Here is a 16,096-nt window from a genome sequence, read left to right as displayed (position 1 = left end):
AAATCTGAAAATCGGGAAATAAAATGTGTGTGGTGGTTTCTCTCAAGCATCTGAAGACTTGGTTCCCACTTGCTGGCTCTCTCCGAAGGAAATGTGGCCTTGATGGAAGAAGCGTATCACTGGGGGCTTTAAGGTTTCCAAAGACTTGTGCCATTTGAAGTTAGTGCTCTGTGATTCCTGCCTGTGGATCCAGATGTGAGTTCTCGGCTACTGCTCCGGGCACCTGCCGCCATGCTTCACTATGCCATCGGAGAGTCTAACCCTCTGGGGTTATCAGCCCAAGTAAACTCTTTCTTTTATAACTTATCTTGGCCATGATGTTTTATCACAGCAATAGAAAACTAATTTATACAATATGCAAGGCTTAAGAAGTAAAGGAGGCTTGCAAGGCTCAGGAAAATCCTGAAAGTTACAGCATTCACAAGGCCCTCCTCCAAAACTAGGAGAGGACTAAACAATGGCTAGGAAGGGGAGAATCTATACCTCAGCTGTCCTAGGTGCAGAGATGCAGCTTCAGTGAGCCACCCAGGCTGAGATTTGATTTATTCATTGTTGAAAAGTGGTTTGAGGCTGGGCAGTGGTGGTGCATGTCTTTAGTCCCAGCACTCAGGAGGCAGTGGCAGGAGGATCACTGTGAGTTCAGGGCCAGCCTGGTCTACAAAGCAAGTCCAGGACAGCCAAGGCTACACAGAGAAACCCTGTCTTGAAGTTCCAAAATAAGGGGGTGCTCTCTCCTCTCCTATTTTTTTCTAATGCTAGAGATTGAACGGAGGGCCTTGCACATTCTGGGAAAGTGTTCTATCATATAAGTATAGCTGTATCCCCAGATCTGAACTACGTTTTGTTTCATAGGCTGCCCTCTGACTTGCTGTGTAGCAGAGGATGATCTTAATCTGATCCTCCTGCCTCCACCTCCTGAAGGTTGGAATCACAAGTGTTCACTACCATGCCTGTTTTTATGCAATGCTGGGGACTGAACCCAGTTCCTGCTAGGTAAGCACTCTACAACAGAGCTACATCTCCAACCCAGCCTCATAATTTTTCCCATCGTACCTGAATGATGCAGCAGGAAAAGCATAGATGTGACACTGTAGTTTTTGAGCATCATGTTAGGGAACATAGAATACACAGGGAGGGGCTGGGGTGTGGCTCAGTAGTAGAGCCCCTGCCTAAAATCCCCCAGTGAGGGGCTGGGGTGTGGCTCAGGGGTAGAGCCCCTGCCTAAAATCTCCCTGTGAGGGGCTGGGGGAGTGGCAAGGGCACAGTTGCCTATTATCATGCAGGAGGTCCTAGATTCCCTTATACACACACACACACACAGTCACACACACAGTCCACATTCATTCTATGCCTGTCACAAAATAAGAAATAAGATCCCAGGCTTTTCCTGCCCCCCTAGAAGAGGTGGGCTTGGAGACTCCACAAGGCTACTGGTGATCATAGTTCTAACTTAACAGGAATTCACCGCTGGGATGGCAAGAGGAGGCTGCACTGTCACTGAGCTCAGTGATCTTCTGGGAAAATGAAGCTGGTGGGAATTCAGCCCTCATCCCATGAGCCTAAAAGGAAGGCCCTCTTTGTGTGCGTCCGTTTCGGGCCGGAGGCACAGCCCCGAACAAAAGAGAACAAACCCCAGCAGAGGTGGAGCTGATGCTGACAGTAGCAGGCAGGAGCAGCACGCAAGTGGAAGGCGTTAGTTTTTTACATGGTGTAAAAGACAGCCAGAGCAAGGGGAAGGAGCTGGTAAATCCCTCTGGTGAAAGCCAGCCTGGCCTTGCCCCTGCCATTACCCTCCTGTGGGTCCCTCTGACAGAAACTCTGACTGAGCCAAGCTTGCTCCCAGACGCCATCTGCTCTCCCCAGGACTGGGGCCCCGTGCCAGCTTAAGCGTCTGGACCCTTGGCAAAGTTCCCTGGCACCCTAGAGCTAGGGAACTCCATGGCCCCACGTCAGGCCGGGAATCCTCCTGTCTGGGCCAGATGGAGAGCTACAGGAAAGGTGGGAAAGGTGGCAGCGCGAGCTGGGTGGGCTCCCTGGAGGAGGAGGTAGCTTGGAGGGCCAGGAGAGTTCATCAGTCGAAGGGACGCGAATTATGAATAACATCGATCAACATATTACACTTGCCCACTGCACGTACTTTGCCAGCCTTTGGGTAAATGTGTGCGGATTTGTTGCCACGCTTAAGTCTAATCCATATGTTGGGCTGTTGAAATGACTCCGTGCGAAGGGGAGCTTGATGCTAAACCCGATGCCCCGAGCTGGAGCCCAGGAGCCCACCTGGTGGAAGGAAAGATGTCCTGCCAGCTGTCCTCCGGCTTCCACACGTGCTCACTCTAGCGTGTGTGCGCCACACATAAACAATGAAAACATTAAAAATAGGCATGTCCTCACGTCTAGGAAGCTGGACCTATGCCCCGAGTTCTCAGGGTTGGAGAGGTGAGCGGTGGTCCAAAGTTCACGCGTCCAGTGCCTTGAAATGCCCGCAGAGGGCTGCGCGCGGAGAGCTCGGTCCTGAGTCGCGGACACCACCAGCATCCCTGTAGGGTGCTCGGAGCATCCTCGGCCTCTGTCCTCGGAAGCCTCACTCGGCCTTCTGACCTGCGGCCTTTTCCCTTCCCCTGTGGTCAGCCTTGGCTCAAGCCTGCTGGCGTCAGTTCCATTTGCCTCCCTCAGCACTAAAGCCGCAGTCTCGGCCTCAGTTTCTCCACCTGCAAAGCAGGGGCGAACCCGAGCTGCTGAGGGAATGAAAGCGCTGTGGAAGGCGAAGCACCCAGGACGCGGCCTGGGGTAGTGTCTGCACGCCTTGAAGCCGCGTGCTCTCCAACAAGCTTCTTCGCCTCTCTGTGCCTCTTCACGGCTTAGAATTGCTCTGTACTATTTGAAGCCCACCACAGGGCACAGAGCTGCAGCTGACGGCGTTGCTGGACCATCTTTTCGGGTGAGGAGAGTGGGGTCCAGCCAGGAAAGGCCTGGATAATGAGGGGTCGCTCCACCTTCCTACCAACAGGAAGGAAAGCAGCGGGCTCTGGGACCCCACAGTCGGGAGCAGTAGCCTTCCAGCCCCGCTCCCGGGGCGCAGCGGAGGGGCGGAGTCTGGGGTGGGGCCCCGCCTCTCCCCTCCCCAGCGCGCTGCAGGGCTAGGCGCAGAGAGCCAGCGCGGCGCAGCAGCTCAGACCCGCTGGGGACGCCCGGTCGCGGGGTTCAGGTTCGCCCATCCTCCGGGCGACAGGGCAAGGTGGGCGCCCTGCAAGGCCCGAGGAGGTCGGGCGCCTGGCCGTGGGCGGTGAGGAAAGGAGCCGGGACGTTGCTCCTCCCCCGGGGTCTTGGTGTTGCGGGGCGGGGAGGGGGAGGAAGGGATGGGGCGAGAACCTGAGCTAGCCTTGGAAGGATCTGGGGTAGGGGATCGTAGAGAGGGGTTTCTCGCTGAGTGTGAACGGTACATTGGCTGGCCTTGGGGCGTTATGTGCCCGGTGAGCTAAGGCGACAGGCCAGTGGGGAGACGTGTGGCATCGTGGGCACGGTGGGAAAGGTCAGGGTGCAGCACGGCTTGAGTTGGGCAGGTGTGAAATGGAAGCGCCTGGAGCTGAGAAGCGTGGCGGTGCTGGGTGGGTGCGGGGGTCTCTGCGTGTTGGGGGTGATTGCGGCTTCAGATGCAGCAAGGGTGAGGGCTGATTGTGCCAGGAGGCTCGGGGATACACAGGGTGTGTAAGAACAGTGCCAGCCCCAGACGTGTTTCTGAGGAGCTCCGCTGTCATCTGCACGCGTGCTCAAGGAGACCTTTGGCAAGTGACTGGCAGGTGTGTGGTGGTTTTCTTTGAGAGGGGCTGCGTGACAGTGGTCCTGGGAACGGAATGTGCGGGCCAGGTGTGCGTGGACCGGGGGCCGGGGGAGGGCCGGGTCACTAGGGCTGAGGGGTGGATGTTTGTGTTCTAAGGCCTGCATGGGTGGTGAGGGCCGTGAGCCTGGGGATACGGGTGTGTGTTTGGAGAGGGCTCATGGGGCAGACGAGTGTGTAAGACATGGTTTGCAGTGAGCATGCAACAGGTATATAGTTTTTTAATGATTTGTTCTTATTTCACGTGCATTGGTGTTTTGCCTGCATGTATGTCTGTGTGAGGTGTCGGATCCTCTGGAAATGGAGTTACAGACAGTTGTCAGCTGCCATGTGGGTGCTAGGAACTGAAGCTGGGTCCTCGGAAGACAGACCATCTCTGTCTTAAGTGCTGAGCCATCTCTCCAGCCCTCAAGGCATATATACATATGTAAAGAAAGAATCCCGGAATTCACTCATCATCTGGGGCCCTGAGCTGTCTGTGTGAGTTAGGCAGCCCCTCTGTCCCCGTTGATTCTCCGTCTGTTTTCTCTCTGCAAAATGAATATGAGGTGCTGTGAGCCCACTCATCCCTCCAAGGCCAGTAGCCAGGAGCTGATGGATGAAGTCAAGACTTCTGGAACTTGGCTTTCTTTCCCTGTGTCTCCAGAAACCTCTTACCACAGCCCGCACAGCCATGGACAACTCCAGCGAACAGGAACTCCAGCAGCCCTTACTGCCAAGCCCGGCCTCTGACCTCCTGGCTCCCAGGTCTGGCACACCAGAGCTGGGACCCCCCTTCCCAGGAGCAGCCTTTTCAGAGTCCCCGAGAGGCTGGCAGTTCCTTCTCCCACCTCTTTCTTCAGTGAGCGCTGGCCTGGGGGAACCTGAGAGCCCTGATCTTGAGGTAGGACCTTAGGCTGATGGTGGAGGTATCTGCCTAGGTCCGTGTTCTTGACTGTCAGGGCTGGCTAGGAGCCTCAACAGTGTTTGTTGGTTTTGTTTTGGAACAGCCATGGCTGGTCTGGAGCTGTGTATAGCCCAGGCTGGCCTTGAACCACAGGACTCCACCTGCCTCTGCCTCCCGAGAGGTGGGATTAAAATCCCCTGCTGTGTGGCCTGAGGTCGCTTTTATAATGCTGTATTTCTTGCTCATACCTGTCCTTCATTTTTATTTTCATTGAGGCAAGGTCTGATGTTCATGCCGGCCTGAACACCTTAAGCTCACACTCATCTTTTTGCCTCGTCCTCATGAGTGCCTGGAAACACAGGCCTGTCTGTGCCGCTCCAGCCGGTTCACCTCTTCTGTGAGACAGTCCTCACGTGGCCCAGACTAGCCTCCGCCTCAACATGTGACTGAAGATGACCTTGAACTTCTCCTCCTGCCTCCAGCTCTTGGGAGCTGGGGAGGAGGCAGGAGCCACCACCCGGAGTTTCCCCATTTTACCGGAGGTGGGGTCGGGCTAGGTGGCCCAGGCTGACTTTGAGCTCACTCTATAGTTCTGGCGGGACTTGAAATTTCAGTCCTCTGGACCAGACCTGATTTTTGCCACCTTTACCTAGGAAATCTTGCGTAGTCACTCATGTCACATTCTGTTAAGTACAAGTGAGTCACAGGCTTGTCCAGGTTCAAGGGGAGGGAGAAGGGACCCCATCGGTTTCACTGAGGAAGGCGCATCAGAGTCACATCAGAAAGGTGCTTGGAGCAGGAGGGTTTGTCCGACACCTTCAATCCCAGCACTCTGGAGGCAGAGGCGGGTGGAGCTCTGTGTGTTTGAGGCCAGCCCCGTCTACTTCATGAGTTCTAAGACAGTCAAGGCTATATAACAGAGACCTTGTCTTAAAAAAAAAAAAAAAAAAAAAAAGGCACGTGGAACCTGGAATCAGGCTTACTTGGTATGTGCCTATAATTCGTCCGCTGAAGCAGAAAGGTGAGTTTCAGACAGCCTGGGCTACATGTAGCTTTCAAGAACAGCCTGGGCTACAGAGCACAGAGACTCTAAAATCAAGACAAGCACAAGGGTGGAAAACACCCGCCACACCAGCACACTAGCAGCGTCTCACCCTGTCTCCGATCCGTCCCAGCATCAGTCTTGACAGCTGTATTGCGCCTCTAAGTTCCTACTGGACATTTGTGTGTCCGGTATACTTGACAGTATGCTGGTCATTTCGTTTGAATTAATTATTTTTAGGATCAACTATTGGGAGGCCTAGAATGAAGGCTCCTTTTCCCAGAGACTTGGTTTGCTCCTGTTGAGCTGCCTGGAGACACCAGTGAAAGCCTTTGTTTTCTAGACCGGTCCCATGTAACCTAGGCAGGCCTCCTGATCTTCCTGCCCCAGCCTCCCGAATGCTGGGATTAAATGCACGCTTTGCTTTACAGTCACTTTTGGCAGGCAAGTTTGTCCTAGTAATTCAGGACACTGGGCTGTTTTTAATCTTCTGCAGGTAATGCGTGTCCCCACTTCAGTTCTTTCATTCCAGAATTATAAGCAATCTTCCCTTAGATCCTCATGAACTCGGCACTCTGCGGGTGGGTCTCCCTCCCACGGGATCTAGGGCACAGAGACATCCTAGGAAGGCCCCAGGAAGCGCTGGTCTCTGGGGGTGACAAGGCAGGGAAGGTGGGTGGAGACTGCCCTCCAGCCTCTCCTCCATTCACAGGACACATCATCCAGTGACAGTGACTCAGACTATGACCAGGATGACCGCCTCTCACCAGTCCTTCCCCATGACCACCTCGGCCTGGCTGTCTTCTCTGTGCTGTGTTGTTTCTGGCCTGTGGGCATCGCTGCCTTCTGTCTGGCCCACAAGGTTAGTCTGTGTTTGGGACTGGGAGGATGCTGGGTTGAAGAAGAAAAAAGAAGGAAGAGGAGCCATGCTCCTCCAGTGGAGGCGGGCTGGAAAGAAGCCTCCACGTAGAGCACACAGATGTAACTAGATGTGGCGGTGCCTGCCTGTAGTGTCTGGAAGGCCGAGGAGGAGACTCAAGGCCAACCTGGCTACAGATGAGGGTCTTGTCTCCAAAGAACGGAACCCACAAAAGAGCAGGGCTGCGAATGCCACCCAACGGCAGTGTTGGCCTAGCATGCATGAAGCCCTGGGGTTGATCCCCAACACACAGGAGATGGAGGCAGGAAGATCTAAGTTCAAGGTTATCTTTGTCTACAAAGGGACCCCAGGCCAGCCGGGGTTACCCGAGACTGTGTCCAAAATAAACACAAAATAAAAAACAAAGGGAGGAAGGAAACTAGGAGGAAAACCAAGACACATTTCACGAATCCGGAGTGGTGATGAGGGACGTGGAACTCACCCTGATTTTCTCTAATGCATGCCCCGTACGTCGTTTCCCTCCTCAGTGAACGGGAACTCCCTTTCTCAGTTATTGTATGAATACTGTCATAAGATAGTGGCATCTGGAAATACGTTTTTGTTTTGTTTTGTTTTGTTTGAGACAGAATTTTTCTGTGTAGCCCTGACTGTCCTGTAGACTACTCTGTAGACCAGACTGGCTTCTAACTCAGAGATGCACCTGCCTCTGGCTCCCAGGGCTGGGATTACAGGCGAACACTTCCACCTATGAAAACATTCTTTTATTAGATACCCAGCAACCGTGCTGCCCAGCTGGGGCAGGCCTGTGTCCCAGCCATGGCTCTGGAATAGATGAGTGGATTGGTTATCCTTGGTTGGTGTGAGGGGGAGCCCACAGGAAGCAGGGGGGAGGGGGACACTCTGGTTACCACTGACCACTGCCTCTACAGACCAACAAGGCTTGGGCCAAGGGGGACCTCCAAGGGGCAGGGGCCGCCTCCCGCCGAGCCTTCCTGCTGGGGGTCCTTGCCGTGGGGCTGGGCCTGTGTACGTATGCGGCTGCCCTGGTGACCTTGGCTGCCTACCTTGCCTCCCGAGACCCGCCCTAGTTGCCCTCCGGCCCCCACTGTGAATGCAGAGGCCACAGCTCCAGCAACCCCGTGAGCAGAAGGATCTTGATGCCGATGGTGGTGACTTCGAGGACCACGTGATCCAGAACTGCATCAGCTGGAGGCCCCCTCCCTTTCCTGGTCACCCCCACCCAGAAGGAAGCAATTTAAGAGATTAAAGATACCGAGAGGCCAAACCCGAGTCTGTCTGTTTGGGTGTCCAGCTCGGTTAGCAGGCTGTGGCCGGCATCATCTTGGAGCCTGAGGTGGGATGCCGCAGTATCCTCTTCTCCACAGTAGTCAGCACAGAATTACAGCCAGGCTTCAGGGTCTTCACTCAGCCTGAGAGCTTCGTGACCCTGGGCCAAGTGGCTTCTTGAACCTGTCTCCTCTGCAAATGGGACGAGGTTTACCTCCGGCTGAGCGGAGGCTGTAACACCTGTACCTGCGCTTGTGTGTGGCGGCTGGCTGCTTGCCTCTGAGCTCTTCCCACCCCAGACAGAGAAACTATTCCCTTGTCCGTAATCAAGAGGAACGGTGGTGGTAGGACAGCCATGCTTGGTATCCTGGTAACCGGGGGGGCGGGGCAGGAGGGTAACAAGTTCAAGCTGGCCTAGGACTGGGATGAGCACAATGGTAGAGCACTTGCCCAGCAAGTCCCAGGTCCCTGGTTTCATTCCCAGTGCTGTGGGGAAGGGCCAGCCTGGACAACTTAGATTCAACATTTAAAAAAAAATAAAAGAAAAGAAAAACATGAAGCCGGCACTCCCAGCAATCAGGAGGTAGAGGTAGGAGGATCTGAGTTCAAAGCCAGCCTGGTCTAAAATCTGAGGCTTGCTCAGATTTTACAGGTCCCTGTTTTCATATCCCAGGGCCATCTGTTGGTGATGATGAATGCCTTACTCCCAGCACTTCCAGGAAGCAGAGGCAGGAGTAGCTCTGTGAGTTCAAGGCCAGCCTGGTCTACATGAGTTACAGGCCAGTCAAGAGCCTCACAGAGACTGTCTTGAAAGACCAATTAAGTAGGTCCTCAAACACAAGAAAACAGAAAAAGAAATTGTACCTGGGTTTCCGGTGATGCAAACATTACTCCCTTCTGCAAACTTGCTTTCTTTCTCTTTTCTTGGAGAGAAACAATCCTGGTAGCTCAAACCATCTCAAGACCATAAATCTTCCCAGGTGACCCCTAAACCCACTCTAACCAAGGTCCTGGGTTCCCCGCCCACCCCTGCCTCCAACTGCGTACTCGCTCGGCTGCTGGCTATGCAAAGGGCAGATCCTTCCATGACTGCCCAGCGCTTGGCAACACACAGGGAGAGAGCACTACATGGGGCCTGGTAACCTCAAGAGCGAGCAGGGTTTTGGCCTAGATGCTACTGCCAGAGGAAATACCCTTTCCACTTGGCACTCCCTTTGGCATCTAAGAGAGCAAAACGTCTAGCCAGGGTGCCTGCACACTCCCTTCTAGGTTAACAGGAGTCAACAGTCTGTGCAGGGGCTCACGGTGTGAGCAGGTGAAGAGCATGGCAGAATGGGCCAAACACAGGGGAACTGCCTGGGGCCTGCTGATCTGGCATCATTTGCTGATGCGTTGACAGTAAATCTTCACAGAAACTCCCCAATGTTCAACTCAAGTCCTCCGAGTACCCAGGAGTGTGTGGAACCTAGCCGCCTGGGCCCCACGACTTGCTTAGATATGGGCTGCTCTGGGAGCATTGTCTCACGGCCCTTCGGTCTTCTGCAGGCTGGCTGGTGACGTCCCATAGCTACCTGGCTCTTCTGTTTGCACCATCTTCAGATGCGAACTGTACCAGCCCCACTTCATGGGGGTGCTGGATTCTGCTGGTTGTCCCTGGGCCCCTGGGGTTCTCCCCCATGTTAGCTAAGAGCTCACACATTTTCCTCCGTTGTCAAGGCATCCTGATACTGAACTCAGGTCCTCTGGAAGAGCAACAAGCGCTCGAGCCATGTCTCCAGATCACCTTTGTCTCACGGTGATCAGCTGACCTGCCTCAGTGGGCAGTGGCCACTGGCATGAGCCAGCACACCTGTCTCTTATCCTGGAGCATGGGGCATGGGGCTTGGGGCTCTTGGCCACTGTTCAGCACCGAGCAGGCCTGATGAACGAGCACTCATCAGCCATGGGAACCACGGGCTACTGACGCACGTACTCAACACAGACGGGCTCTTTTTAATGGTGTCCTGGTGGGGGAAAGAAGGGGGTGTCCAGTCCTAGAAACGTTCCTGGGACCCCTCCCCAGCCTGGAACAGGAGCCCCTGAGGCTACAGGACCGAAGCCAAGTAGGCTAGACAGAGACAAGACAGCAGACAGTGACAAGACGGGTGCTGGGTGGTAGCAGCTGCAGGCGGTGGGCGTGGCGCCCCGCGGTGGGCGTGGCGACGGGCGGCGCACCCCGCCCCCGGCGTGCCTCAGCTCTTGGAGTGGCGCCTCTGCAGTGATTCCCGGTAGAAGCGGAAGACATGCTGCGAGGCGGCCTGGGCAGCAGCCAGGCACTGCTGGAGCTGGAAGGGACATCCCAGTCAGTGCCCGCGGCTACTCCCCAGAGTCCCCGCCCCCTTTCACTCCACCATAACGGCCGCTTCCTTCCATACCACCTCCTAACGCCCACCCCGCAACGGAGCTGATGCAGAACAGTGAGACCTGAACAGTCCTCCTGCCTCAGTCTCCTCAGTCCACCACTACACCTGGCTGTATGCGGTGCTGGGATGCGGCCCTGGATGTCATGCATGCTAGACAAACCCTCTGCCAACAAAGCCACATGCCCAGGCTCCCGACGCTTCTCCCCTCATTTCAGCATGTAAGTTACTGTGTGTACCGGCTTAGCTTGTAAAGTGCTTGCCTGGCACGCACATGGTCCTAAGCCACAACTTTGATCCTAGCACTTGTGAGGCAGAGGCAGGCATAGCTCTGAGTTCAAGGACAGCCAGGGGAGCACTAAGAGATCTTGTCTTAACAAGAAAAAAAGAAAAGAAACACCCACCCACCCACCCACCCACCCAAACCCAAAAGGGAGTTTATTTGTGGCAACTGTAAAGGAAGGCCTGAATGGCGAGACCAGAACACAGGGCTCAGCCTGAAGGCGGTGCACCCACCCCCAGCTGTCGGCACAGAACAGTGCCCCCAGGATTCTGGGCTCCCCAAGGACACGGTTTAGAAACTCGGGCCACACAGACTCCCGCCCTGTGGGCCTTAGGCCTATGTGGCAGTAAAGGTTTAAATCTCTATTTCATGGCTCTTGAGGTTATTCTGGGTTGGGCATAGGGGCTCCCAGCTGTAATCAAAGCCCTTTAGAAGCTGAGGCCGGAGGACTGCTGTGAGTTCCAGGCCAGCGTGGACTACAGAGTAAATATTTACCTTAAAAAATTGCTAGGCAGGTCTAGTAGCCCTCGCTCTCGGCACTCAGCAGGCCAAGACAGGAGAATCACCAAGTTCGAGATACCCTGAGCTACACAGTCCCAGGTCAACCTGGGCTACATAGTTAAGACTTTGTCTCAAACAGCAAAAAAGGTTTCAAAGTGACAGGATTATGGCTCTGACACTCAGGGTCTCCAGTTCTCTAAGTACTTCCAAGGTGTCAGGATTTTGTGCTTATGAATTTGAGGCCCCATTGCTTTCAGAGTCTGGTCCCCAAAGCACCTCCACTCTTTTCATTAAGAATAAACTTAGGGACTGGGAAGATGGTTCTAAATTAAAGATTCCTACCCACTGACTTCAGTCCCCAGACCAACATGGTGGAAGGAGAAAGCCAACTCCCTCCAACTCCTTCAAGTTGTCCTTGAGGGACACACACAGACACACAGCCAGCCTCTCACCCAAAAGGGATGTAAAGGGGTTTGTTTTCAGCTGGGATACGCTGTTGACGGGAGAAAAGACTGTGAGTATGCCCCCCACACTGGTACCTCAGCATCAGAATAGAGTCCCTTGGTGCTGGACATGAGCAGCTTCTGCTCCACGCTGTCCAGAGCAAAGGTCAGGATGGCCCGGGCCTCCTAGGGTAGAGGCAGAAGTGTAAGTATGCCAAAATCCTCCTCTCCAAGATCCCAGCCAGTCCCCAGCAGGGGTGACTGGACTCTCAGCCTCCAGGTCAACTGCAGCTATCTTCACTACCCCATCCCTGAGTGAGTGTTCCCAGCTTCTTTGCTCCATAGTCTTTATTCTGACCAGTTTTCCTGTCCCATAGGGGGAGCCACAGCGTTGGCCATTTCTGGCTGCCTCTCTGCTGCCAACACTCCCTCCCTTGCTCAGGACCACACAGGCAGGCCAGTGATGAAGCCCTTACGGTTGGTAACGGGAACCCAGCAAGCCCAGGAGAAGCATCCCGGTCCCACCCTCACAGCAGCAGGTGTAGGAAGAGCTAGAGGTGATGGCCGGGACAGAGCCTGTGTATGCATCTGTGCATGCATCTGCAACCAACTGCGATGACGTCACAGCAGGACCCAGCTGGGGCCCAGCCTGCACTGCCAACATTCCTCATCTCTTCTGCTTCTCCCGTCCCTTCATGTGAAGTGCCAGCACAGGGCACAAGAACCAGAGCTCTGCTCTGCAGTTTGGTAATGAATGCCAGCAAGTTTCTCTTCTGCCTGTGTAAGTCTTGAGTTGAGTTTCTAGCTCTGAAAGCTGAATGAAGCTTGATGAATGGGGCAGAGAGCCCTCTCACAGAAGGCAGGCCTGGAGGCTGCAGACTACCGGGCTACAGCCCTTCCCCAACATTAACTTTCTGTGCTTACCTTTTCCTGCTTGGCTGTGGGATCCAGCACGAGATTGCCATCAGGGTCCAGGGCACAGCTGATCCCGCAGAAGAGTGCTCGCATGGGCACGCCCGCATCTACCAGTGCCATGCAGGCAGCGTTCAGGCAACAGGCCAAAAGCTGAGCATCAGAGCAGTTAAGAAGAGTCTTTTGTGCGGCTGGCCATTAGAGCACATCCATCCTTCCCTCTCCTTGCCGACGCCTGTGGCAGACATTGCTGATGGACCACAGCGCAGCACCATGGCAGAGCAGATAAGCGGTTGTGGCAGCAAGTAGCTGCCACTGCTTCCTACTGGGCGTTCCCAGACAGGAGGCCAGTTGATCCTTGCCAAGTCTCAGTCTCCCTGTGTTAGCTGGGGTAATGCTAGGCAACAGGCACACACACTAAAGGATGCACCAAGTACATTCAGTGAAACAGGGTCCGAGAGAGGGATCTCCCCAAGGAAGACACTGCAAAGCCAGGCTCAGAACCTGGGGAAGCTGTCACCTAGATAACGCGGCCCATGACCACGCTACCTGCTTGGTGCTCCCCCAGTAGACAGCCAGAAACTCACGTTTAATAAACTACACTTATTATTTCTGTGTGTTCATGGCAAGCGTGTGCACGGCACTCACGTAGTCAGAGGACAGCTTGTAGGAGCTGGTTTCGCCTTCTACCATGTGAGTCTTGGGACCTGAACTCGGGTCGCCAGGCTTGGCAGCAAGCACCTTTACCCACTGAACCATCTTGCTGACCTTGGCCTTGTGTCACGTTTATTATGAGCTGCTGCCTGGCACAGGCTTGGAATGGCTGAAGGTGCATGACAGGGCCTCCAGAAGGGGAGCCTCGAGGAAGGTTCTGGGGGAGGAGGGGGCTGCGGAAGGATACAGAGCCAGCGTCGCTCACGACCTGCAGCACCACGGTGACTGAGGTTCGGGGGTGCAGGGCCCCCAGGACCACTGCTTCGCATGTATTCCTGAGGAGTCGTTCCCGGCTCTTCTCTGCCACACCTGGGGAGACGGGAAGCTGTCAGGCTCCTCGCTTCCACCCACTGTCTTGCTCAGTCCAGCCTCTGGAGGGAGACTTCAGGAAGGGGCTGGCAGTCTCAGCCTGGGACGGCCTGCACAGTCCCAGGACGGAGCAGGCAAGCCTGAAACTTAGTAAGAGCTGGGATGGCCAGCCTTAGCCAAGGGTCCATCAGCTAGCCACCCACAGAGGAATACCCAGAATACCCAGCATATGTACTATTGCCCATGTGCACTGCCCTGGAGCAAGCCCATCCCACAACACACAGAGAGATGTCGTAAAGGGGCAGAGAAACAAGTCAATGAAAGGAGGCGAGATGAAGGCAGAGAAGGGAAGAAGGAAACGGAGACAAAGAAGTGGTTCCAGAGGAGGTGGGTCTGGTGGTACGGGTCTGTAATCTCAGGACTTGAGAAGTCCTGACCACCAATTTGAGGGCAGCCTGGGCTCTAGAGAGAGTTCAGTCCCAGCCCAGCAATGGGGCCCAGCCATACAGCCTTAAATTCATGAAGGAAAAGCTGGTGGTGGCTCGGGACTAGAATGCCTGAGGAGACCCCACCAGTGAGAACCTGGGAGGCCTAACCTCAGCAGCAGAGGGCTTGAGTCCTCAAGTGAGAGCCCGGGACTGTGGCTCCATGGAAGAGCATCTGCCTAGCAGGCATGAGGCTCTAGACTCCATCCCCAGTACAGCAAAATCTAAAAACCAGGAGCTGGGAAAAGAGGGAGCTGAGCAGCACGATGGAGAATACACAGCAAGCAGCAGGAGGCAGACAAGGTCCTGAGAGACTGGATGGGGTGGGGTGGGGTGGGGTGAAGGAGGTTCAGGGGAGTCCAGTTACCAGGCAGCCCGATCTTCGGCCTAAGGATCACTTCGAGCGTGGCCTTGTTGAAGATTTCTTTGCTGACTTTCACCTCGGCGGGCCCATACACCCCAGCCAGGACAGAGGTGTCACCTGGGGGAACATCAGGGGAGGCCTTGGGCACGCTGTGCCACCTTTACTGCTTCTCTTCTCTTCTCTTTAAGTGGAAATCACTACAGCACCCCCTCATGGCACATTTGTGAAGATCATGTGACAACGGCTCACAAAAACAGGAGGCCCTGAGTAGGCATCACATGAGAAGATGAAATAAGCATCAATTTTAATGAGACACAGTTCACTTGAGACACTCAGGATGCTGGCCAGTATGAGCAGAGCTTATAGAGCAGCCACTGAGGCGTATTTAGAGGTGGCTGGGGCTGGAGAGAAGACTTGAGCTCGGCATGCATACTGCTCTTCCACAGACTATCCACACCAGGCTGCTCACAGCTACCCTCTATCCCGCCCCACGGCATCAACACCCTCTTCTGCCCTTCATGGGCACCCCCACACACATGGCTCTCACTCACAGGAAGTATGGCCAGCTCTGACATCTCAAAACTCGCTGCTCTATTCTGTCTACTTTCTTAGGTTCTCATGCTCCCTTGACCTCTCAAAATTAGCTGACCCTCACGGGATATGGGTTCGTGTGGGTGTCCGTCAGGAAACCTCTCTTTCCTCTGTACATTCATCTACTTTGATGGGATAGATTCGTACAGCAAGCAAAGGCACATTTCCTCAACGATGGGATGGGAGAAGGTGAGACACTCGTCAGCCCAGGATGGCAAGATCCCGGTCAACCTGAAGAGCAGTTACCTGTGTAAATCATCTGCCACAGTAATTATGTTTAAACCAACGGCGGTGATATGTCTGTCTCCAAGGGTATTTACATAAATGAACACCTCAGCCTCAACCGGCCATGTGCGTATCCGGAAGTGTTCGGGAAGAAATCTAGTCAAGGGGAGCACTTGCCTTGGTGAGATTTCACCTATTCTGGAGTGGTCTTGCCCTCGATTTCTTCCGAGAGGTATTTCCCCAGGCCGGGAGTACCACGGAGCTGGGAGAAGCGCGTACACGCAACATCTAGAAATAGCTTTTCAAGGAGTTGGGCGCACTCTGCTGCACAACTCCACGTAACCGCTCTTCAAAACCAAAGCCTACCTCGGTGAGGCTGGCGCGCGCACACTTAGGCCTGGTTAGGTTCGCACCTTGCAGGAAAGACGCGGATCCATCCGGCCGGGACAGCAGATTCTGTTCACAAGCAAAGTGCCGGAGGCTGCAGACCGGACTGCGAGGGCAGGACTCTGTTCCGGTGTCGGCGCCCACCTCGGCGTCCGCAGGTTTCTCCACCTCCATACCCGCTGACCACGCGCGCGGCGGCGCTCCCCTCCGCTTCCGCCCGGCCGCGCGCGCGCGCCTACCCGCCGCGCACCTACGCGCACGCGCCAGCCGAGGCCACGCCCGAATCGGCCCTCGCACGTGGCTCAGCGTTTACTAACAATCTGGTCCCGCCCCCCTCCACCCACCAATTCCGGCACAGCCATTGGACAATAGGGAGTGAGAGGCGGGTCTTGGCATGGGCTCATCTGGCCCAAGGTCCCCGGGCCCTAAGCCCTGGGGGTCCTAGTCAGGCTGCCCTTTCCCTTGCCTGACATAGGCGCAGCTATAAGCAGGCGAGCAGAGTGATTTTAGAGCATGAGAGTTGCCGTATTCACTTACCTGCGCATCTCTGACG

General features: G+C 55.0%; 2 protein-coding genes across 8 annotated transcripts; one reads left to right on the top strand and one right to left on the bottom strand.

The window, feature by feature from the left end:
* The first annotated feature begins 2,435 nt into the window (after positions 1 to 2,435).
* Tmem91 (transmembrane protein 91) lies at positions 2,436 to 7,928 on the top strand. 7 transcript variants are annotated; one of them, XM_060366451.1, is made up of 4 exons: positions 2,436 to 2,938; positions 4,482 to 4,718; positions 6,476 to 6,625; positions 7,573 to 7,928. In XM_060366451.1, the coding sequence occupies exons 2-4, from the start codon at positions 4,509 to 4,511 to the stop codon at positions 7,729 to 7,731; spliced, it is 519 nt and encodes a 172-aa protein (XP_060222434.1). In that variant the 5' UTR covers positions 2,436 to 2,938; positions 4,482 to 4,508; the 3' UTR covers positions 7,732 to 7,928. The 7 variants fall into 7 exon arrangements, with proteins under 7 accessions (XP_060222434.1, XP_060222436.1, XP_021513167.1 ...); XM_060366453.1 differs by lacking the exon at positions 2,436 to 2,938 and adding an exon at positions 3,082 to 3,235 and having other exon boundaries at positions 7,761 to 7,928; XM_021657492.2 differs by lacking the exon at positions 2,436 to 2,938 and adding an exon at positions 3,082 to 3,235.
* Positions 7,929 to 9,902: 1,974 nt separating this feature from the next.
* Positions 9,903 to 16,003, bottom strand: Exosc5 (exosome component 5). Its single transcript, XM_021657490.2, has 6 exons — positions 15,570 to 16,003; positions 14,344 to 14,457; positions 13,370 to 13,491; positions 12,481 to 12,621; positions 11,653 to 11,742; positions 9,903 to 10,254 (listed from the first exon to the last, which is right to left on the bottom strand). The coding sequence occupies exons 1-6, from the start codon at positions 15,715 to 15,717 to the stop codon at positions 10,162 to 10,164; spliced, it is 708 nt and encodes a 235-aa protein (XP_021513165.1). The 5' UTR covers positions 15,718 to 16,003; the 3' UTR covers positions 9,903 to 10,161.
* Positions 16,004 to 16,096: the final 93 nt, after the last annotated feature.

Source organism: Meriones unguiculatus, chromosome 14 (assembly GCF_030254825.1).
Source record: "Meriones unguiculatus strain TT.TT164.6M chromosome 14, Bangor_MerUng_6.1, whole genome shotgun sequence".
Taxonomy (NCBI): Eukaryota; Metazoa; Chordata; class Mammalia; order Rodentia; family Muridae; genus Meriones; species Meriones unguiculatus.
Note: the sequence above shows the minus strand (reverse complement) of the source record. Positions and strands in the feature narration are given on the sequence as shown.